Source organism: Homalodisca vitripennis, chromosome X, assembly GCF_021130785.1.
Source record: "Homalodisca vitripennis isolate AUS2020 chromosome X, UT_GWSS_2.1, whole genome shotgun sequence".
NCBI lineage: Eukaryota > Metazoa > Arthropoda > Insecta > Hemiptera > Cicadellidae > Homalodisca > Homalodisca vitripennis.
In genome coordinates this window covers 37,198,447-37,215,640 of record NC_060215.1, presented here as the reverse complement: position 1 = coordinate 37,215,640, position 17,194 = coordinate 37,198,447, and the positions used below count along the sequence as shown (strand labels likewise).

The 17,194-nt window shown below is 36.3% G+C and overlaps 2 protein-coding genes across 3 annotated transcripts in view; both read left to right on the top strand.

Annotated features, from left to right (window-relative positions):
• The window catches only part of LOC124368917 (mucin-2-like), a 58,914-nt gene extending 46,482 nt beyond the window's left edge, over positions 1-12,432 (top strand). For both annotated transcript variants that reach the window (XM_046826463.1, XM_046826462.1), the window contains exons 5-7: positions 511-606; positions 5,449-5,580; positions 8,413-12,432. In XM_046826463.1, coding sequence (XP_046682419.1) covers positions 511-606; positions 5,449-5,580; positions 8,413-12,432 — 4,248 coding nt within the window. The remainder of the gene's footprint in view (positions 1-510; positions 607-5,448; positions 5,581-8,412) is intronic.
• On the top strand, positions 12,392-16,037 carry LOC124368918 (putative GPI-anchored protein pfl2). Its single transcript, XM_046826464.1, has 2 exons — positions 12,392-14,248; positions 14,324-16,037. Exons 1-2 carry the CDS (start codon positions 12,392-12,394, stop codon positions 15,251-15,253), a joined length of 2,787 nt encoding a protein of 928 aa, XP_046682420.1. The 3' UTR covers positions 15,254-16,037.
• Positions 16,038-17,194: the final 1,157 nt, after the last annotated feature.

The window sequence follows — 17,194 nt, the reverse complement described above, 5'->3', positions numbered from 1 at the left end:
TAATATTCAAATTTCCTTTATTTGTACAAATGTGATTGATTCTAAAATTTCAAATTAAATACTAACAAATTAATCCTTGATAGTTCAACTTTTTGTGTCCCATTTTCCATGTTATTGTTCCCTTCCTTTTGCTGGATTGGATGGATTTTGTATTTCTCTTGCACTAAAGTTTACTTTGTTTAGCTTTTCAGCAAACAATTACACAGCTGTATCTGACATATAGTTATTATCAGTTGAATTAAAGGAAATGTGTTTTAAAAGTGTGAATTCACATTTTATAAAAAAAATACCAAATTATTTTTATTAAACATTTTTTTATAGTTGTTTTACACTAAAATCTTTAACTTTGAAGTATGACAATATAGTTGATTTTTTTTCTTTCTAAATCATTATGCATATTAAGTAATTTTGACAACTTTCACTTTCTGTTGGTAAAGTAATATCTGTTTGTATTGTATGTATATTGTGTTGTATATATGTAAATTTTTATATATGTATATATACTTGCAGATCGAAGGACAATTCACATTTTCCCCCAGTTTGAAAGCAGTGACTTTGTCTTCATTACCTCCTGATAGTACAGACTGTGTTATCACTAGTTGGTCTGTAAGTATAATCTGTTTCTTTTTCAAGAGTGAAATTCCCATAAGTTAAGTTTTTAGTGGTATTATCCATATTTTATTAACTTCAGTCACTTTATGTTTTTTTAATTGGGCTACTCAACATCAAAAATGCTGGATATTAAAACTAGGCAAGTACCCAGAGTCTTCTGTAATGGGGGAATAATAATACATATCTGCATAATCACTAATGTATAGACTATATTTTTAATTTTGTTTCAATGAGGAAGCATTTTCTACTATATTATGCATTGTTAGTGTTGATTATTAAATGAATAACTGTGGACTAACAAACTTATTACCTAAATGTCTTGAGAGTACTATAATGACTAGTGTTGTGTCCATTCACGATATTATTAATATTAAATAAAGAAATATAATGAATGGCTTAAATACAAACTATAACTTCTTTATTCTTAAATCTTTATAAGCACATCACCTATAAAAATCATGTGCTAAGCATAACATCTCTTTTTCATATAGTATAATAAACTTATTTACAACAATTCTCCCACTCTAGACATTACGTTGCCATTAAACAATGTATATCATTTTTACAAGTCCATTTTAATGACTGGACGTTTCACATGTTGCTAGCGGTGTAGTTCAGTTGGCTAAATACCTGTGAAGCCTGGTTTGTTTGTAGTAGCCAGATTTAGTGGATCTTTGATGTCTTGATTCTTACTTGGTGTCTTTCCTGTAATTTCTGAAGTAATGCAAAATTCATACATGGTGATAACATCTCTTTGCTTTCTGTTGTTTTTCTTTTTTACATAGATGGCTGGAGGTATAGAGAAGTTAGATAAGTCCTTGTAGGAGCTGAGCCTAAGTTCATTTTCTAATATTCTACTTCACATTCCCACAATTTGTCTATGTGTCTTTTTATAGCGTAACTTTGGTCAAGCTCGACAATATAAGTCTGCCAAGTTTGTCTTCGCCAATACCATAGAGCCAAGAACCTGAGGTGAATAATTACAGGCTCAATGAATTAGCTAGGTGATCTGCTCTGTTTTTATCAGAACTTTGAGGTCTTAATAAGTCGAGTCTTGTTCGAACATTACGCCCAAAGAATTGCTCTAATGGAGTTTTTCTACAAGCTAGAGGAGTTGCTCGATACCTGAAGAGTAACAAGTTGAGTTACTGCTGCAGAGATTCTTTCTCACTTTCCATAGACGCTAATTTTTGTTTTACTATTTGAATATAATGTTCCACTTACAAACAATAGTATAGTAGTTATTAGTACTAGGATGATTAGGAGCAATAAATCTTTGTTTAATACCATTGCAATCACAAAAAGCTTTGAACTGAAATGAAGTAACAATTATTGTATTGACACTAAAAAGTATTTCGGGCAAGCCATTGCATGAAAATATTTAACCAAGCATTACAATTGTGGAATTGGAAATTGGAGAGTTGTTATTTTCACTTCTGGTCACTTTGATTTGAAATCTAAAAGAACCATAGTGATGTCCCAAGTATGGACGTGCATAGTCCATATGGATGCGCTGCCAGTTCTCGACTGGCTGGTCCCACATGTGTAAAGCACCTTATTTGGGTTATTCTTAATTGCAAAACATGCTTCACAACTTTTTAGTGTATGCACAATATCCCTGTCGATATTTTTCCAATGACAATATCTCCGAGCATAGTTCAACTTTAAAGGAATCTTTGTCCACAAAAATTTGCCCTCTTGTGGATATTAAACTAGGTGCTTTGTCACCTTACTGATTCCAACTCTCTTTTTAGTTATGATAGAATTTTATCTTCATCTGTGAATTGTACAATAACTTCATGGGTAGTTATTCTCATTGAAATAGCATTTATACTATACTTATTCATAACGATTTCCTCATCGGTCTTTCTATATTTGCCAACCAAAGGTGATCTAGAAAAACAGTCTACATTCTTGTGGTAATCTAACCCCCTGTGTACTACTGCATAATTGAACTCATTTAGGAATGTTGCATAGCAAAAGAAAACGCGTGGCTGTTGTTACTGGCAGCACCTTGTTTGGATGAAAAATGGATTGCAATGATTTATTATCCACAACAAGTGTAAACTTCCCCTCAAACAAATATTGGTAAAACTTTTGAAAGGATCAGAAAGCAGTTTAGTTATCTTTGCCATACTTTAATGCAATTTAAAAGTGGGCAGTTCTTTTATCCAGTTATATTTGGGAGCAAGGTTGATTGACAACCATGTGGTACCATTGGATTCATTTTTACTGCCTCTGCAAAAGAGTCAAAGGGCGGCATGTGGGATTGAGCTCCATCTGGTGGCAGATAGAGACTCCTGGGCCCACATTGGAAATGGCTCATCGGCAGTGGTGGGTGGTTGGGCCAATGTTCTGGTGACGTAAGATTTCAACCTTCGCTGACATGCCATCAGTTTTTCTGCCAGCAGGTGCTTGCTATTCCACATCAGATGCATTCCATGCATGTGTGTTCGTACACACTCTTCGCACAATGTGATTGAAGTATCTCTACAGCATTACTCTTCTGTATAGTTATTGACTAGCACAGACTCTTGATTCATTTTATGACTGGCTGGCAGGTTTTATCTGTGAGGCAGGGTGGATACAGCAATTGAAATGGCAATATATATATATATATATATATATATATATATATATATATATATATATATATATATATTATCCTGCTGACCTGAGGTGATATCATTGGTGCTAACAACAATGATGCAGTAGCAGCTGACCGGAGGTGAGTTATTGGATGCTGTTTACATAAGCTTAGCCCCAGGTCTGCAGATGCCTTCCACCCTTGTTTCGAAAATCATTATCAGAAGCAAATCACTATTCAAACCACTGATGTGGCTGTTGTCATCTATAAAAACACCGGAAAGTGGCAGTGGTGTTCTTAATTTTCTCTCATCTTTTTCTTCTTTCGATCACCACTTTCAGAGCTGAGTATGACAGAGGGTTTCAGTGGACAGTGTATATTTTTGTCTGTCCAAGTCAGTCTTACATATATTCTAATTGGTTATAATCAGAATTTTTTCCATTACAATACACTGTCCATTCAGATGTCTCACCCCTTCCAAACTCTATTTCTTCCCCTCCTCCTTCAAGTATTCAATGTCACCTCAAGGACCTCAATGGTGACCTTAAGGCTGGCTAAGAGATCATTTGCCTCAGCACATTACTGATCCCTACTGTTGGTGAGCATGTCACACTGCACGCTGTAGTCTAACATTGAAGTGTGCACATATGAGTTGTTCCGCTTAAGTTTTCCACAAATATTTGGTTTGTATGCTGCATTGTAATGAGTACCCGACTCAATCAAGTAGTCTAGCACATGAAAACGTTCATTGAAATGCAGTATATTCTCTTTCAGTAATCTGTTTTCAACACCAAGCTCTGCCATTCCTTTTGCTGTTACTGGTTCCATGGTATCAAGACAGTAAGTAGAGTTGAAGTGCTAGGGGACAGTTCAGGTGACATGCAGGGGACGTCATCAAGACAACCTGTGTCTTCATGCAAGCGGTAGTCGTGGTAGGTCTGGCATAGTTCAGTACCACGGCTAGACTGAACCAATGAGGCAAGAGATATAGAACGATTGGTTACCTCAGAATATAGGATAGCTGGCCACTACATAACACAATTAATTAATGTTGCATCGGCTCTTTCAAATCTATGTTTAGCACAGCTGTCCCAGACTCTTATTCTGTACACTAATTGCTGATGAATTAGGCCAAATATACTATTCTTAGGACTTTCAAGGAACATTGATTGTCAATATTACTCAAAGCCTAAACTACTGGTGCTATCTTAGAACAAATATGTTCAACGTGTTCCTCCCAGGTCAGCACTTGATCAGACTAAATCCCGAGGAACTTAGTAGAATCTGTAGGAGCTCATCATCCACCATGGCAGTAGGTTAGTTATTATTAGTCAACTTTCTTAGACAAAATATAATACCATTAAATTTTGAGTTGCTAATTTTGAAGTTTGTTTTAAAAAAATGGTGGACACAAGAGTTTAATGCAATAACGGTTTCAAATTATATTAAGATTGCTATTGTATTGGATTCAATAACGAAACAGGAAAAAAAGAATTGAAGCTATTGCCTCATGCCCCCTACAGATCTGATTATATGCAAAATCTAATTTGAACCTGTTTGGCCTGTTAAAGAAAGTGTAACTTAATGAAAATAAGTTTAAAAAATAATACGTTTGAGATATTTTGTGCATCAATGATGGTGAGAATTGTATAGAAAAGTAGGAACATTTCTATTAAAAAATACAGTATTTATTTCTTTTGTTGTGCTGTATTTTACATTACAAGAACTTTTATTTCCAGCTGATCACTCACTTTGGGGAGTTTGTCATCTATTGGTATTGTCCCTATGTACTATTAAAACTGTTTTTTTTTCAAACCCCTCTCAAAATGACCAGGTTATATGTTTTTTTAACAAACACAAAAGCTTTACTTTCAGTCAAAAATGTAAAAATTTATAATTTTGACGAATTTTATGTAATTACTAATTTTGAGAGCATTAAAATCAGCCTCCAGAACACACTTTTATAACTGAATACTTTTTGATAAACTGTTGTTTCAAGATGACTACATGAATTATTCTTAACATTATTTATCCCAGATTCAAATCTACATATTTTTTGAACCAATATAAGATAAGTCTGCAGCATTGTTAACCCAAGTCCAAATTCCAAGCTATTAGTGGGCTTTCTAAAGCATATTATACTTTATAACACACAGCTATAAGATAATTACGCTTTAATTACTATAAGGTAATCATTATTACATTCAGTATCAGTTTTGTAATAGTTACAAAGTAATGTTTTTTTCCAGAACAACACAAAATGGCTGCATTATGGTTCTTACAGTAAGTGGTTACAATATGCTGTTGTAACAATCGACAGAAACTGTAGTTCCAACACTGAGCAACTATTCTGTGCTGGCAATCCTCCTATCTCAGATTTTGTAAGTTTTTGTACCTTTCACTTTATGACTGTAAAAAACTATTTTAGAAGGGAATTTAAAATTACATACTAGGACAAAGATTTCATGGATCACACCTGAGTCGGACAAATAAAAAAAAAAACCTATTTACCTGATATGTGAAGGAAACAGGATTTTTCCAGGCATCTGCCATCGTTCAGTGATACAATACAATCAGTAACACAATGTTTCGAGATCTCCACTCTGATCTCTTCTTCAGGTAAATAATTAAACTAATGCACGACTACAACCTAGGTTAAAGTAAACAAAACATACTAAAACGTTGTGACAGGCATAAGTCAGAAACCACAAAAGCCATGTTGTGTGCAAATTCCATGCACACTAAATTTAAAACGCACACTTAATAAAAATTAAACACTAATTATTAAAACTGAACTATAAAATACAAGTCACAATAGGTCTGCACTCACCAGCCAACCAAATAAAACTGACGAGAGGTCAGTAGTAAATGGCGTTCGTCACAGCAGAAACACAATGGCGGAAAAGGAGGGACGGGAGTGGGCCTTTTTTAACTGATATGAAGTTTACAAAAAAATGATGATAATTAAATGAAATTTGCAAATAAAAAATGTCACTTCAAAAAAAAAAAAAATATATATATATATATAAAGCCAATCAAGATAATAAAATATTGTTAGATCTAAATAACCAAACCTACAAATAAATGTACAGTTACATAAATAATGTTATTAGGGCTGAATATAATTAATATTAATATGTATTATCAAAAAATTACAGTTCTTTCAATGATTATTTAGTTTATGAGGTAGACATAAGTAAGAATAACTAGATGCCAATATACAGTATAATGCCAAATAGTATTAGATTTATGGTGGATGTTATATAATGCCTTTGGTTATATTAGTTATATCATCACAGTTTATTTTCAATTAATTTAAGCTCATTATTTACTGAAAATTAGTACGGTTTATCTTATTATTAAATATTATCTCATATATGTCAGTTAAAATATACCTCCAGTTGAAAAGAGGGAAGCTCTTTCGTATAACTGCCAAAGAGCTTTAGCTTGCTCTATACAATAAACATAAGCTACATATAATAATGTATGATTTAATTCAACATTTGTACCAAAGAAACAGACTTCTAATAACTTTAAATGCTTAAAGCGCTGTATAATGCAATATTACTAGTTGATTTAACATTACAGTATATAAAACATGGTTAAATTATACTGAACTTTAATCAAAATCAAAATCTTTTTATTCATACACACAAAACAATAACATATACACTTCCATAATTTAAATGAATAATTCCCCATATAGACTATAGGTCTGTGTAGGGGGAAGAGTCCATCAATCAGTCTTTTCTTAATTGTACTTAACTGTTCTTAATTGTAATCATAATTGTAATTGTGTACCATAGTTTAACATAAAGATTTACCAAAGATCTGTTTAAGTAGTACAAAATACATTATTGTAAAAATTGTATATACATATACTTACATACATGATACGCACACACACACACAACACACGCACACGCACACACACACACACACATCTCTATACAGTTTAGGCACCGCTTAACCACCATATTACTATTAGATGGATGGAAACAATCCAACAGCACCACCAAACCACATCCCACAATAATAATTCCTACTTACACAAAATTCCCAAATAATTTGCTATTAACAGGCTTCTTCGTAATTTATTGGTAACTGGAACGAATCAGTGCCTCTGCAGCAGCATCACCCAGGCATATTTATTTATTTATATAGTATTTATTTATTTATATATATTTATTTATATAATTTATTTTATATATAATAAAACCAATTAATAAAAAAACTCAAGAGGTCTAAATTTAATTCAGATTAATAATTAATTCAATTGAAAGAAAATCTTGAGAATAACAATTGGAAATAAACCACTTCCTATTATAACACATTCTCACATAAATAATAACTTCAAGCAAATTTATGTCCTTGTCTTTGAACTCATCTGCTTTCAGCATTCTCAGTCCTTATAATGCCTTGATGATTATTAAAAGTTAACTTATACTCCTCTTTAAATGTTAAAGTGTCTATATAAATATACCTCCAAGTAGGAAATTACACCTTTTAAACATTAATATAAATAAATTACTTACAAAATGGATTGCAGCTATAATGTTTTATTTAAACCTGAATAAAAAAAGGTAGAACAGCATTTAAGATCAATATTTTTTGTGCTAGATATAGTATATATTTTTAAGATTGTATAAATTTCTCTTACTAAAATATAAAAATATAGTGCTGTATATTGTGGTGATTTCTTAGGAATAAAAATGCATATCTCTTGACTCTCTTATATCAAAAAGGAAACGCATACCTATACTACTAATGTTAAATTGTTTAATTGGTACAATCTAATGATTGGAATTTTAAATGTTTAAATGGCTGGTTGTTTAAGATACTAATTTTATTTTCCTTTGAAATTTTATAAATCACTCTCGTCATTCCAATAAGACGTTAAATTTTAAACACAACTTTAACCCTGTTTATGATATTTGATTTTTTACTCCTGAATGGTTGTGAGTTATGTAGTTCCACATATCCTGTATAAAAATTTCCAAATTCACTTGTAAGGCTGTGTACTATAAACTAGTAAATCTGTTAGCCATTCCAACATTTTATTCCACTTCATATAATACAGCAAATGCAAAGTACTCACTAACAAACATTGCCAATTAATTATTCCATTTTTAATTGCTTGGCAACAGTAATAAATACAATGGCTTGCCATAAATATTATAACTCCATAATTTAGTTTTGTCTGTATGTTTCAGGATGATCTTGGGAGTCCATTAGTATGTAATAATGTCTTGACTGGACTGGTTTCAGCCATACCAACACCAGGGTTGTTTACAAACATTACAACTAACTATCGATGGATCATAAGTGCTGTGAATACCTCTACCACTTCGAGTCCACCTATTACATCATCCCACACATTACCGTCAACTAGGAAACCAACTTTAAAATCCTCTACAGCTACAAATCCAAAAACTAGTCAACCAATTACTTTTCAGCCAACACCAACCCAACCAATAACTACTACTAACTCCACACTAAAACCTACAATAACAACACATTTAATAACAGTACCATTTAATGTAACAACAGTTTCAGCAACCACAATGTCTTCTCTATCGACTTCTTCAACAACAACTGTACATCCAATAACTCATTTGACTGCTACTCATTCAAGAACTACCCAACCAAGAGCTACTACTAATTTCACACAAAAACCTACAATAACAACACATTTAACAACAATTCCATTTAATGTAACAACAGTTTCATCAACCACAACTCCTTCTTTTTTGACTTCTTCGACAACTGTGCGTCCAATAACTCATTCAACTGCTACTCCTTCAAGAACCACCCAATCAATAACTACTAATTACACACTAAAACCTATAATAACAACATATTTTACAACAGTACCTTTTAATATATCAACAATTTCGTCAACCTCAACTTCTTCTTTATTGAGTTTTTCATCAACAACTCCTTTATTTACTAAACAGTCTACCCATAAACAACACACTACAATTGTACCAACAGAAAGTACCACTGAGACAGCCTATTTCACATCATATAATCCATCCAACTCTACATCAATGTCAGTAACATGGCCAATTACCAAATCAACTACACCACAACAAACTACAACAAACTCTTATTCATCTATAAAACCAACAGGATCCACAAGAACTTCGGCAAAAGTTAAATCAACTAGTACTTCAAGCGAACCTACAGGCTCCAACTTTACTTCACAAGAACCAACAAAATCAACTCATTCATCACAACCACAATCAGAATCATCATTTACTACTGAGGCACCGACAGCATTCTATTCATCAGTAAATCCAACAAAAACTCCAAATACTTCACAAGGACCAACAAGCTCTGAATATTCATCATTACAATCTTCAAAATTTTCATCTTCCTCTGTTGCACCTAGTAAAACACCATATTCAACAGCACAACCGCCAGGTTCCAAGTCATCATCCAAATCATCAAGTTCACATCATACATCTATAGAACCTTCAGATTCTCCAGTTACTTCTGAACTGTCAAGTTCAATGCAATCTTCAATACCGCCATCAAAGTTTACAGTAACATCAGAAAATCCAACCTCGTTGCATTCATCATATTACACTTCAGAAATACCTATTACTTCTGTAGGATCCACTACTCCACATTCTGCTAGTTCGCAAACACCCACAGGATCAATACGTCCTTCAATAATACCTTCACAGTCAACAGCAAATTCGGCTAAATCTACTGAATCACCTCCTACATCACCAGTACCTACAGGATCACAGTACTCGTCAGTAATACCATCAGAACACTCATTAACTTCAGAAGCACCCACAAGCTCATATTTTACTTCAAAGGAACCAACTAATCCTTCTTACACTTCTGGGCGACCAACAGGATCAGTAATCACTTCTGAATCGCCACTTACTTCACAATTGCCTACTGGATCACCTCAATCATCAATGATGTCATCAGCATCTTCTATGACTTCAGACTCACCAACAGGATCATCCTTTACGTCAGAACTACCTACTGGTTCTTCATTTACATCTGAACCTCCCACTGGATCGTTGCACTCTACAGCATGGCATTCTTCGGAGCTACCTATTCATTCATCAATATCTTCAGTAGAGCCAACTGGTTCATTTAGTTCTCAACCTCCTACAGGATCACCGTACACTTCTGAATCTCCTCACTCTACTCAAAAGCCTACAGGGTCAGTGCATTCATCAGTGGTTCCATCAGCTTCTCCTATGACCTCACAATCACCAACAGTATCATCATTCACTTCAGAGGTACCAACTGGTTCACCATTTACGTCTGAACCACCTACTGGATCGTTGCACTCTACTGCGTGGCATTCTTCTGAGCAACCAATCCATTCCTCAATATCGTCAGTACAGCCAACTGGATCACTGCACTCTACTGTGTGGCATTCTTCTGAGCCACCAATTCATTCCTCAATATCTTCAGTACAGCCAACTGGTTCATTTAGTTCTCAGCGCCCTTCAGGATCACCGTACACGTCTGAGTCACCTCACTCCACTCAAGCGCCTACAGGGTCAGTGCATTCATCGGTGGTTCCGTCAGCTTCTCCGATGACCTCACAATCACCAACAGGATCATCATTCACTTCTGAGATACCAACTGGCTCACCATTTACGTCTGAACCACCTACTGGATCATTCCACTCTACTGCGTGGCATTCATCGGAGCTACCAATTCATTCGTCAATATCTTCAGTAGGGCCAACTGGTTCATCTAGTTCTCAACCTCCTACAGGATCATCGTACCCTACAGAGTCACCTCACTCTACTCAAGAGCCTACGGGGTCAGTGCATTCATCAGTGGTTCCATCAGCTTCTCCTATGACCTCACAATCACCAACAGGATCATCATTCACTTCTGAGGTACCAACTGGCTCACCATTTACGTCTGAACCACCTACTGGATCATTCCACTCTACTGCGTGGCATTCTTCGGAGCTACCTATTCATTCCTCAATATCTTCAGTAGAGCCAACTGGTTCATTTAGTTCTCAACCTCCTACAGGATCATCGTACACTACAGAGTCACCTCACTCTACTCAAGAGCCTACGGGGTCAGTGCATTCATCAGTGGTTCCATCAGCTTCTCCTATGACCTCACAATCACCAACAGGATCATCATTCACTTCTGAGGTACCAACTGGCTCACCATTTACGTCAGAACCACCTACTGGATCGTTGCACTCTACTGCGTGGCATTCTTCTGAGCAACCAATCCATTCCTCAATATCGTCAGTACAGCCAACTGGTTCATTTAGTTCTCAACGACCTACAGGATCACCGTACACTTCTAAGTCACCTCACTCTACTCAAGCGCCTACAGGGTCAGTGCATTCATCGGTGGTTCCGTCAGCTTCTCCGATGACCTCACAATCACCAACAGGATCATCATTCACTTCTGAGGTACCAACTGGCTCACCATTTACGTCTGAACCACCTACTGGATCATTCCACTCTACTGCGTGGCATTCTTCGGAGCTACCTATTCATTCGTCAATATCTTCAGTAGAGCCAACTGGTTCATTTAGTTCTCAACATCCTACAGGATCACCGTACACTTCTAAGTCACCTCACTCTACTCAAGCGCCTACAGGGTCAGTGCATTCATCGGTGGTTCCGTCAGCTTCTCCGATGACCTCACAATCACCAACAGGATCATCATTCACTTCTGAGGTACCAACTGGCTCACCATTTACGTCTGAACCACCTACTGGATCATTCCACTCTACTGCGTGGCATTCTTCGGAGCTACCTATTCATTCGTCAATATCTTCAGTAGAGCCAACTGGTTCATCTAGTTCTCAACCTCCTACAGGATCATCGTACACTACAGAGTCACCTCACTCTACTCAAGAGCCTACGGGGTCAGTGCATTCATCAGTGGTTCCATCAGCTTCTCCTATGACCTCACAATCACCAACAGGATCATCATTCACTTCTGAGGTACCAACTGGCTCACCATTTACGTCTGAACCACCTACTGGATCATTCCACTCTACTGCGTGGCATTCTTCGGAGCTACCAATTCATTCGTCAATATCTTCAGTAGAGCCAACTGGTTCATCTAGTTCTCAACGACCTACAGGATCATCGTACACTACAGAGTCACCTCACTCTACTCAAGAGCCTACAGGGGTCAGTGCATTCATCAGTGGTTCCATCAGCTTCTCCGATGACCTCACAATCACCAACAGGATCATCATTCACTTCTGAGGTACCAACTGGCTCACCATTTACGTCTGAACCACCTACTGGATCATTCCACTCTACTGCGTGGCATTCTTCGGAGCTACCTATTCATTCGTCAATATCTTCAGTAGAGCCAACTGGTTCATTTAGTTCTCAACCTCCTACAGGATCATCGTACACTTCTGAGTCACCTCACTCTACTCAAGTGCCTACAGGGTCAGTGCATTCATCAGTGGTTCCATCAGCTTCTCCTATGACCTCACAATCACCAACAGGATCATCATTCACTTCTGAGGTACCAACTGGCTCACCATTTACGTCTGAACCACCTACTGGATCATTCCACTCTACTGCGTGGCATTCTTCGGAGCTACCAATTCATTCGTCAATATCTTCAGTAGAGCCAACTGGTTCATCTAGTTCTCAACCTCCTACAGGATCATCGTACACTACAGAGTCACCTCACTCTACTCAAGAGCCTACGGGGTCAGTGCATTCATCAGTGGTTCCATCAGCTTCTCCGATGACCTCACAATCACCAACAGGATCATCATTCACTTCTGAGGTACCAACTGGCTCACCATTTACGTCTGAACCACCTACTGGATCATTCCACTCTACTGCGTGGCATTCTTCGGAGCTACCAATTCATTCGTCAATATCTTCAGTAGAGCCAACTGGTTCATTTAGTTCTCAACGACCTACAGGATCATCGTACACTTCTGAGTCACCTCACTCTACTCAAGCGCCTACAGGGTCAGTGCATTCATCGGTGGTTCCGTCAGCTTCTCCGATGACCTCACAATCACCAACAGGATCATCATTCACTTCTGAGGTACCAACTGGCTCACCATTTACGTCTGAACCACCTACTGGATCATTGCACTCTACTGCGTGGCATTCTTCTGAGCAACCAATCCATTCCTCAATATCGTCAGTACAGCCAACTGGTTCATTTAGTTCTCAACGACCTACAGGATCACCGTACACTTCTAAGTCACCTCACTCTACTCAAGCGCCTACAGGGTCAGTGCATTCATCGGTGGTTCCGTCAGCTTCTCCGATGACCTCACAATCACCAACAGGATCATCATTCACTTCGGAGGTACCAACTGGCTCACCATTTACGTCTGAACCACCTACTGGATCGTTGCACTCTACTACGTGGCATTCTTCTGAGCCACCAATCCATTCCTCAATATCTTCAGTGCAGCCTACTGGTTCATCTAGTTCTCAACCTCCTACAGGATCATCGTATACTTCTGAGTCACCTCACTCTACTCAAGCGCCTACAGGGTCAGTGCATTCATCGGTGGTACCGTCAGTTTCTCCTATGACCTCACAATCACCAACAGGATCATCATTCACTTCGGAGGTACCAACTGGCTCACCATTTACGTCTGAACCACCTACTGGATCGTTGCACTCTACTGCGTGGCATTCTTCTGAGCCACCAATCCATTCCTCAATATCTTCAGTACAGCCAACTGGTTCATTTAGTTCTCAACCTCCTACAGGATCATCGTACACTTCTGAGTCACCTCACTCTACTCAAGCACCTACAGGTTCAGTGCATTCATCAGTGGTTCCATCAGCTTCTCCTATGACCTCACAATCACCAACATTATCATCATTCACTACTGAGCCACCAATTCATTCTTCAATATCGTCAGTACAGCCAACTGGTTCATCTAGTTCTCAACCTCCTACAGGATCATCGTACACTTCTGAGTCACCTCCCTCTACTAAAGCGCCTACAGGTTCAGTGCATTCATCAGTGGTTCCATCAACTTCTCCTATGACCTCACAATCACCAACAGGATCATCATTCACTTCGGAGGTACCAACTGGATCACCATTTACGTCAGAAACACCTACTGGATCGTTGCACTCTACTGCGTGGCATTCTTCTGAGCCACCAATTCATTCCTCAATATCTTCAGTACAGCCAACAGGTTCAATTAGTTCTCAACCTCCTACAGGATCATCGTACACTTCTGAGTCACCTCACTCTACCCAAGCGCCTACAGGTACAGTGCATTCATCAGTGGCATCATCAGCTTCTCCTATGACCTCACAATCACCAACAGGATCATCATTCACTTCGGAGGTACCAACTGGCTCACCATTTACGTCTGAACCTCCCACTGGTTCATTATTTACTTCTGAACAGCCCACTGGTTCATCTTCCTCAGTATTTACTGTAACAACCTCCAATTCAAGCTTGTCTACTGTTTCCACAACTCAATCCCCTACAAAGTCATCCACAGAAACTCCTCTTTTTTCAAGTTCCACTGTAACATCAATCACTAACTCTACTATGGGTCCCACAACTACTTCTCATTTAACATCCTCTTCTAAAAATACAACAATCCCTACAATAGTTTCTACCCAACACATGACTTCTAGTACAACATTTAATGGTACTACAACTCCAGGAACTCCTCTGTTTTCAAGTTCTACTGTAACACTTGTTACTAATTATACAAATATTCCTACAACTATATCTAATTTAACAACCTCTTCCAAAAATACAACAGTTACAACAACTGTGCCTACTCATAATGTAACTTCTACTACAATATTTAATAGTTCTACAATCCCAGTCACAGGTTCTCCTTTTTCATCAACTCCTCCTTTTACACAATCTCCAACTAAACATTTATCCTCAACCACCCCTATGCCATATACAAAAGTTACTTTTCCAACATCTACAACTACCAATCCTTCTCAACCACCCTTTGGAGAAACTATTTGGCTCTATCCTACAACAGATATTATTGCAATAATATCTGTTGTGAGCATTGTTATTTTTGTAATTGTTGTATCTATAAGAGCACTGTGACAAATACAATAACAGTAACATTTTTAAGATCTTGTAATAATTAAGTATTTTACCATTTAAACAATGTTTTCTTGTGTTTTGTCTATGATAGAATTGAATATCTTTGAACTTATGTATTAAAACTATAATAAGTATCATAACATCGAAACTAAAAATTGTGTCAACTCTTATTTATAAACAACAGCTTTTGTAATAGGTTGTCAATGTTTGCTACAATATCTTGATGATAGACAATCATCAATATACATCATCTTGGCCAATATCTATAATATATAAATGAATATCAAAAGGATTTGCTGCTTGTAACATTATTTCTTTTTCATTATATATTATCAAATAGGGCAATAAAGCAGGATTTATAATACTTTTGAATATTTGTACAATTTGACAAGCCATTTAAAAATTATTAAAAATATGTTCAGTATCCTTGTACAATAGTATCCAAGCAGGAAGTCCTTAGCTTAGGATTTCAAGAAATATTCTTAAGTTTGGTCCTTTTTGAATATTTATTTGCATACAAGGTTATATCAAGATTTAAATAATGGCAACTCATTTGTGTATATAACCTTTCTTGTTATAACTTAAGAATAGTATATTAATGATTAGCCAGAAAAATTAAAGATGAACGGAGTTGGAGATAAAAAACACACTACTTTAACACTACTGTTAATTTTAATGCTTCGATAGTAAAAGTAATATTACATTTCTATGTGTTAACATGTTTTGTTCATAGTTATTCACTTTTAGTAATTTATTTATTTTGTCTATTAAATGTTAAAGTATACTTGTTTGTATATTTTTTTAACCTACAAACCCTAACTTATAAGAAATTTTGCTGTCAGTTTTTCTATAGGAGTTGTGTGTATTCTAATGTTTAACACCTCCAATGTTATGTACCGACTTTAGGAGAGCCGGAATAATTGTCAGTTGTGTACACCACATTCATTGTGTTAAACCAATTTTATAACATGCAATTTTATAACTCTGCTTGTCCCCCAGCTCATTTTATGTGTGGCTTTTGCTGCAGTAACACAGACAAAAATTGGAGGCCTGTGGATATGGAACTCTTTATTGTCTATCTAAACTCTAAAAAAATGATAGCTCAAGTTTTTTTGAATGAGCTAAGCATGAACAAAGCCTCTCAAATAGGGGCACATGCTTACTTTATACAGTTGCAAATTAAACATGAGACAATCTTGTCATGCGTGGCTTGTCTGTTTACTGCTTTATAGTACAAACAAGATTCCCATTATATTAACCACCAGTTCACCTTTGACTTTTCCCAAAATAGTCCATGTTCTTTGCAAAGAAATTTTAAATTAGGTATAAAATTAAAATACAATCTCGAACATGCCAAAGTGGATGAAACGTAACCTACAGTTAATTTGAAATAGGGGCTCTCTACGCAAAGAATAAAGAAGTTTTAAACTTATATTTTTCTATACAAAATTATTATAAAATACAGTGTTCCACAAGAGAAAATTAAGTTGACTGCAACTAGACCTCTTATCAGATGGATCTTGTACTGACACATAGTTCTGTTTCACACTATATGTACAAACACATTGCCACCACAGCATCTGAACAGCAATGGCAACGCAGCAGCAGTTGGGGCTTACCATGTTTATGGTACCAGCAAGTTATTTGGTATCAAGTGAGAAATGTGGCCATGACTGATTATAACTGTTGGTTTACACTAGGAGTATTAATCGTTTTTCAAGGGGAAAAATATTTTTTAATTAAAAACTACTCATTGTATAGAATACGTACTTGATTTAAATTCGACATATTACAAATTAGTAATTTTATACGTGCATTAAGAAAGAGTATTATTATGATATCAAAATAGTTCTGTAACTAAAAGGTGTTATATAATATTATGTGATATTTTTTGTATACAACTATATTTTTTACCTGTACTCTTCTTCTAGATACTGAAAA